Genomic DNA, 7,416 nt, shown 5'->3' with positions numbered 1-7,416 from the left:
CGTGAAGACGCGATTTGCTGAAGAAATTAGTGATTTTGTTTTCAAGGCTGAGGATGAGGCTATAGATTGAATTCGACGGATATAAAAGTCCGCCGAGATCCCACAGCTTGCATGCCTGGGCTGGGAGATTTCCTGGCACATTTTCTTTGGAAACAAGACAGGCGTTTGTGCATTCATCGCAATTATGACAGAGTACGCGCTTTCTTGCTACATAGCCTGTGAGATAATACACAAGACGGGCGTCACTTCGCTCATCAGTATATGATGCATGATCTAAAGACACTTCCAGAGCATCAGATGGAAGTGTCTCATTGTCTTCCTCGTCGCCTTCAGTCTGATGCAGAACTTCTTCTAAAGAAAGAAGGGACTCCAATACCCCATCAGCCACATTGCCGCCCTTCGGACTTTTTGCCAGGCTATAGAAGCTGAGGCATCTATAAATAAACAATGCATAATTTACTCACAACAGCAGTGAAATGTAGTCAGATATGTAACATGTTTATACGACATGCAACGTTAGAAGTGAAAATTGATATTAAAATACCTCATGATGACAACAAACTGCGCGGGGGTCGGGTGATCATTGCCGCCACCTGCCTGCCGCACAATTCCAAAACAGCGCTCAAGGCAGTCTTGGCTTAGGCGAGCAGTCATCAGGTATTTGAAATTAACTTCCTCAGTCAAGTACTTCAGAAGGTGCTTTGTGCTTTGCAACGTCACACGCAATCCTACTGCGGTACTTTTGCTTAGAAAGCCACGCCCTTTTGCATGAGCTTCCCACAAATCAAGGAACTTTAGTGCCTGGTCTAGCACATCTTCCTTTCGGCTGTGAAGTCTGAAACGAAGCGTAGAAAAATGTTTGTCTGGCCATATTATTGACAGGGTAAGCATTTCACTCTTACCGTAAAGCTTCTTCTGGGAACCTAGAAGTCATAACCTTGACCAATTCCGCCAAGAGGCCAATAACTAGTCTCGTTGGTTCAACATTTGCATATCGAGCCTCGATTTGATCTTGGTAGAAATCCAAACCCCGAGACACTTGGGGACTGAAAACATGAAATGCCAGGTCAACTCGCATTTTCTCAAATCCATTTGGGAAGATATGCGATCGAGTCAGCTTTGGTGCCACTTTCAAGGTGATGGCACTGTTGTCAAGCTTCCACATGGTTGACACATGATCCCAATGGGCCTGTAAAATTTCCACATAGCATCAGGAACTGTTAAGCACTAAAATTAGCATTGAGCAATACGTATTAAGTCTAAAAATTGTGCAGAAATATAAGAGTAAGCCTACCCGTCCATTGTGGGTGTTGAAGCCCTGCTTCATCATGGTGTTTCTCACGCATTTCATAAGGTGAGGAAAGTAAGATATCAAATACAAAAATCTGTGTTTGTCGCACGGATGAACAACTCTGCATTGAATGTCACTGAGGGTGGCACGTACTCCAAGAATGTTCCACATGGATCTGTTCCAGGGCGCACCATCACAGCATATGTAATCCAAGTAGAGGCCGGCTTGCTCACACAGAATCGTTGCTTCTATCAAAATTTTTGTCAGCAGCCTGGCTTTCACGTTCCCGCTGGACGAAAATACACCTGAAGAGAAACAGAACATCGTAAGACGTTTTTACAAGTGTGCCACAGCAGTACTAGAAATATATTACCAATGATTTGGGTCCATTTCCCCACAAATGGCTGGAACATTATGACCAGCCCATGGTCAGCCTTCTCGTGTCTTTCACTGGCGTCGGTGAACTTGCCTAGGTCTACAAAACCTTCAATATGGGTGGAAGACTGCATGTCCAGATGCGCAGAGAGCTTCATTTCGTCCACTACGATGCCCCCATGCCTCTTCATTTCATCCATGTCTTTAACTTTGGCCTTCAGACAGCTCAGGAGTTTGGTATTAAACCCATAGGCAGCAGTGAATCCCTGTTAACAGAATAACATTAGCAACCATCTCTATTGCACACCATATAAAGTCACATACCTTGATGTATTTTTGGAGGCAAGCATGGCTTGGCAGTACAAGAATTTTGTGTGCTCTAAGATGCTCATACAGTCGTGCACTTTTCATTCTGAGGATGATACACTCAAGAAGCCATTCTTTACTGTAGTGGTATCCGCGCAATGACTTCCGTTTAGCGGCGTCAAAACAAGCCCGCACTGCAGCCTGTTGCTTTTTCGGAAGAAGGTTCAGCTGAAAGAAGAAGCTATTTGTAATGAATCTATTACAACTAAATGGGAGACTGTACCTTTTCCTCAAACACAGATGCGCTGATTTGTGAAGTCTTTTCTCGCATCTTCTTCAGGGCATCCTGCAAGGTAAGCAGCTTCATTTTCTTTTTCTTCAATGTACGAACTGCCCATTTGAGTCGTTGAACAGCTGTCCTTGCAAGTGGTCGCTTAATCTTTTTTTTCAGACGGAGCAGACGAGCTTTCAGTAGGTCTCTGCATTTTTTGCAGGCAGTGCAACGTCCAGATGAGCCATCTGTAAAGTGTACCATAATTGGTGAATAAGTCTAACCAAATCAGGTGCAGGCATCTTTACAGACTGTAATAAAATATTTTAGGCAGGGTTTTGGCAACTATTATATCTAACAATACCTTGTAACGAGGGCGATGAAGACCCATCGCAAGAAAGGGAGAAGGCGTGGTTTTGAGAAAGCTTCGTCATGCTTTCAGAATTCAATGGTTGGAACTCTCCTATTTTCCCAATTCCTACGCAGGGTGTCAAAGTGTCCGCGGACATGAGCAGATCCTGTGCTTGGCTTTGTCTCTGAAATCCACTTTTTTTGAATAGGAGCCCGTTCAGGAAGATGCTGCACTGTGCAGCTGCTCCTTCCTCAATTTCAAACAACACTATCTTGTTGTGAACAACAGGAGGTGTTGCATCCCTATCCAATTTAGCGGTCTGGTAGGATAATGCGTTCGTTTGCTCGAACGTCTGCATCGACCACAGTTCGCTAGGACGGTGAAGCACAGCGCTTAAGGCATGCAGCTGTTCGGTCAACGTGATATTGTCTTCTGAAATAATCACGCCATGGCTTGTCGCCGAGTTTGCTTCAGCGGTGTCGTGGTTCACACTAATTCTTTTGCCCGCAACAGTGCATTCGGCCATGCTTTTTCGTCTCTTTCTCTCCTTGGGCAGAGCTTTCGTCAAGTATTTAGGCAAGTTCGGAAAAATCGTCGGAACGGCGTCATTTGTTAAAGTCGGTACAGCGCGCGGCACGTATACGTCTTCCCCATTTATCTTATGTTTGAAAGCCCGCACGATAAACCTGCAAGAAAAAAACAGCAAATTGGTTAAGTTGCAATGCAGCATGCGACACGATCGAGGGATGCAAGTACGCAAAATTGGTCCACTGCTGAAGAGTGCGAACACCATGCCTTCAATGTTTTGCACATACCTTGGGTCGAAGTGCTTCTCGCACACCGCGGAGTACTCGTCAAGCTGTTTGTCCGCTCTTGGAATAGCGCGGGTCCATTTGTCGAACAGCTCCCTACACGTGGGAGCTCGAAAAAGTGAAACCTTCTCTGCTGCTGACGATTTATAATATCCGGTGTTGCACCCAGGCACAAAGCACCATCTCTGGGTCTTTTTTCTTGGTGGCATCTTCAGGAATTTCAGAGGGACCTAGCGCAAGCAGCGATTCACGACATACTAGTAATGCAGCGACTGTTAGCGACGAGAATCACAGCACACCTGAACCAAACAAAGCGGACCGTGCCGCCATAGAATAAAGAACCAACTTTGGCAGTGCCGCTCGCTACCCGCGGCACTGCCATCAGCGCTCCTAGCGGCATCGGCGCACCGAGGGACCCTCTCCGGCACGCGAAAAGCGCCGCGCTTTTCACACCTCCCCATTCTAGCCACCCTAGCGGCGGGCAGCGCGTGAGGCGCTTGATGTTAACACTACCAGGTGGCGCCAGCGGCTCCTGACCGAGCACCGGCAAGCGACCGAAAGCTGTCAGCCAGGCGCAAGCGCGGAAGTTTCATTTCATTATTACTGCAGGTATGCGTAGTACTTGCGCTGAAAATGCTTTTTCTAGCTTATGAGCGAATTAATCAAAGTAATATGACTTCAGCAGGGCCAAGCTTTCGTCACATTACCTCAGCTAAGCAGACGACCAAGGCACGAAGTGCGTGAAGCTTCGCGTTTACTTCAGTAACCAGTCGTCTTAGGAGATCTTGCATTGAACGGCGACGTCTGCGTCATTTTACTGTCGTGTTAGTTCGAGCAGCCCCTGTGACATGGAAACGGCACGTTGCGAGTGCACGCTCCGGGCCTCTGTACTCCCGCCGGTTGTCTTCTCACAGGCATGAGCCTCTGCGGCACTCAGACAACATCGCCAATAATGTGAAAACGTCGGAATTGTTCCAATGTTAAGTGCAGCTACTATGTGTTACTGATCTAATGTCAATGCCAGGTGCTCTGTGCGTTCTTTTTGAATGTTTTTGGAGTAAATTTTCTATTAAATTCTGTGGTTTTACGTGCCAAAACCACGATCTGATTCTGAGGCACGCCGTAGTGGGAGACTCCGGAAATTTAGACCACCTGGGGTTCTTCAACGTGTACCTAAAACTAAGTACACGGGGGTTTTCGCATTTCGCCCCCATCGAAATGCGGCCGCCGTGGCCGAGATTCGATCCCGCTACTTCGGAATTAGCGCAACGTCAAAGGCACCAAGGCGGGTAATGTTTTGCAGTACCTGGCCCCAGGGGTGGCCAACCTCTTTTTTGTTACGATTTTGTTTTGTTTCTCAAGCACACAAGACGAAGCTATCATTTCATTTAATACTGAAGCAGATAAATACAAAATTGGAAGAAACAAAATTTTTTACAGACCAAATGTTTATTTAAGATAATTCGTTTAAGACAAGTGCATCAGGTATAATCACAACACAATTTCTTCAAAGCTAGTGTATGTAAACTGTTCACATGAAAGTGCAATGTAACGTAATAAGGTTCCCCGAAAAATAAGAAAACACGCTCATGTGCAGCGGCTTAGCTTTAAGTAGTTGGCAGTTTCCCGTTTCTGGCACCTGGCGCGATTAAGAGCCCTCACAAAAAAGTGCAGACGGGTAGTCACATAGAAGGCAACCATTTGCACTGTCAGCGACTCGGAATGATTAATACATCCGATGCTCTCTTGCTGCTTTTTCTTTATCTGATTAAGAATGTCCATGACACTGTCATGATGAAGCTCCTGTAAGCTGAAGCAACTGGTGAAGAGATCTTCCAGTTTACAGATGAACCGGAACAGGCGTCCATGAGGGTATAGAAGACCACCTTTGTCCTTCAGCCTTGTGTAATGAGCAGCACCCAACAACTCTACACTCTCCTTGCTTGTAAGGAGCAATGTGTGGCACTCTTCACAGTTTGTTTTGAGAACAAACTTCCTTGCTACATATCCACAAATGTAAAAAATTAGTCTAGCATCACTCTTTGCAACAACACATGGGCCATGGTCTAGAACAACATTACTGAGGTCTTTGATTTGTTGCTCTGCACCAGTTAAGTCGCCATCTTCAATCAGCTTTTCAATGATATCCTGCCTGCACTGCTTACTAGGGCCTGCTCCATCTGGCTTCAGGAGGGATGTCAGCACACCTGGCTCCGCATTCCCATTTGACACAGACTTGGCTAGCCCATAAAGGCTTAGGCAGCTAACTGTTATTAGGAACTGTTGCGGTGTGGGATGACTGTTGCACCCCGATGACTGTCTTGCGATTCCGAAGAGGTTTTCGACAGGGTCTTGACTTAGCTTTGATGTCATTATATACTTGTAGCCAACATGTTTTGACAAATAATCAAGTATCGATAAGACACTCGACACAGTGACTCGAAGCCCCACTGCTGTAGATGTGGACAGGAAGCCCCCTTGTCCCCAGCATGCAGTTCCCACTCCGTGAGGTAGGCCAGGAAAGACAGCAGCTGGTCCTCAGCCACAGATCCAGGCCGCAGGGCTTTGGCAGGAAACCGGGATGTCATAATTTCTATCAAGTCTCGAATCATTCTGCAGTACAAAGTATGATAAAGACATATTTAAGATACTGAAGATAATAATTTGTTGTTACACTAACCAGCACTGTATTCTATTTGACGGCAGTCAAAAAAATTGTTTTCATGCTTATAAAGCAAGTTCATTGAGGAAAGGACTTACCCAAAAAATGTGAGCACTGGTTCTAGGCTTCCCCAGCTTGCTTCAAGCTCGGTCTTGTAGAGGCGGAGGCCATTGAGGATGGTATCGCCAAACAGCTGAAATGCGTAATTGACTCTCAGTTTCTCAAAATTATTTGGGTTGGTGTGGCAGCTTCTGATCGCAGGCATGGCTTGAAGAGTAACATTACTTCCATCGAGCTTCAAGGCTTCTCGCACAAGCCGAATTGACACCTGTAATACACATAAAATTGCATGAAGTCGAGAGTATGACGGAAGCCCGTCTGGTCGGGATGATGCATACTTAAAAGGAAGGGATCGAGACACCGACCAAAATTGTATATGTGTATATGACTACACATATGGCTCAATGCTGGTTGCTTCGAGCAATTAAGAAAAGAACAAAAGAGAAGGCCGGCGATTACCTCGCCTGCTGGGGTGTTGAAGCTTGACTTCAGGAGTCCATTCCTAAGGCACTTCACCAGATGAGGGAAGTCGGACACAAAATGAAGTGAGCGGCCGGGATCCACAGGATGCTGCACCTTGCTCTTAGTAAACGTTGGAGTTGCCTGAATACCCATGAGTGTCCACATCCTCCTATTCCATGCAGCGCCATCGCTGGTAATAAAATCAACAAACAGGCCTGCCTGTTCGGCAAGGATTACAGCCTCTGTCATGATTTTTGCCAGTAGATTTCCTTTGACGTTGCTGTGTGTAGCAAACACAGCGATAATTTGTGTCCAACTGCCAACAAAAGGCACAAAGACAATGACCATCCCGTGGTCACACACTGCATGTTTGTCACTGTCTGGGGTAAAAGTGCCCAAATCAACAAACCCATCAATGTGGCCACTAGGCGTCACGGAAAGGTTCTCTGAAAGTTTCATTTCATCGACCAGCAGTCCACCGTGTCGCTTGAAGACGTCCATTGAGCTCGTCTTCTCCTTTAATACACTGAAAACCTTTCTGCTAAATCCAAATCCTGTCCTGTATTCCTTAGTGTATTTGCGTAGGGTGGCTTTTGATGGCAGAACAAGGATCTGCTGCTTGCGCATATGTTCATACAGCTTTGGCCCTTTCATTTTCATAATGATGCATTCCAGCATCCACTCCTTTGAGTAAACCATACCTTTTATGCCTTTACGCTTTGTCGCTGCAAAAATATGATGGGCTGCTTGCTTTTGCTTAGGCGGCAGGCTTTCTATTTTTGTTTTGAAAACTTCTTCAGTAATGCGACTGTTCTTGGCCTGCAT

The 7,416-nt window shown here is 46.0% G+C and overlaps 1 protein-coding gene across 1 annotated transcript; it reads right to left on the bottom strand.

The window, feature by feature from the left end:
* Positions 1 to 1,151: 1,151 nt before the first annotated feature.
* On the bottom strand, positions 1,152 to 7,416 carry LOC125939925 (uncharacterized). Its single transcript, XM_049655459.1, has 10 exons — positions 6,589 to 7,416; positions 6,168 to 6,262; positions 5,859 to 6,020; positions 3,411 to 3,503; positions 2,608 to 2,966; positions 2,256 to 2,491; positions 1,991 to 2,200; positions 1,665 to 1,932; positions 1,483 to 1,596; positions 1,152 to 1,189 (listed from the first exon to the last, which is right to left on the bottom strand). The coding sequence occupies exons 1-10, from the start codon at positions 7,414 to 7,416 to the stop codon at positions 1,152 to 1,154; spliced, it is 2,403 nt and encodes an 800-aa protein (XP_049511416.1).

The sequence above is a fragment of the Dermacentor silvarum genome, chromosome 9, assembly GCF_013339745.2.
Source record: "Dermacentor silvarum isolate Dsil-2018 chromosome 9, BIME_Dsil_1.4, whole genome shotgun sequence".
Taxonomy (NCBI): domain Eukaryota; kingdom Metazoa; phylum Arthropoda; class Arachnida; order Ixodida; family Ixodidae; genus Dermacentor; species Dermacentor silvarum.
Note: the sequence above shows the minus strand (reverse complement) of the source record. Positions and strands in the feature narration are given on the sequence as shown.

Coding starts and splice junctions, on each gene's coding strand:
- LOC125939925 (XM_049655459.1), bottom strand. CDS start 7,416: ATGCAGGCCAAGAACAGTCGCATTACTGAAGAAGTTTTCAAAACAAAA. Junction 6,021..6,167: donor CCAGTGCTCACATTTTTTGG/GTAAGTCCTTTC, acceptor TTTGTACTGCAG/AATGATTCGAGACTTGATAG. Junction 2,967..3,410: donor GAGAAGCACTTCGACCCAAG/GTATGTGCAAAA, acceptor TCACCGTCCTAG/CGAACTGTGGTCGATGCAGA.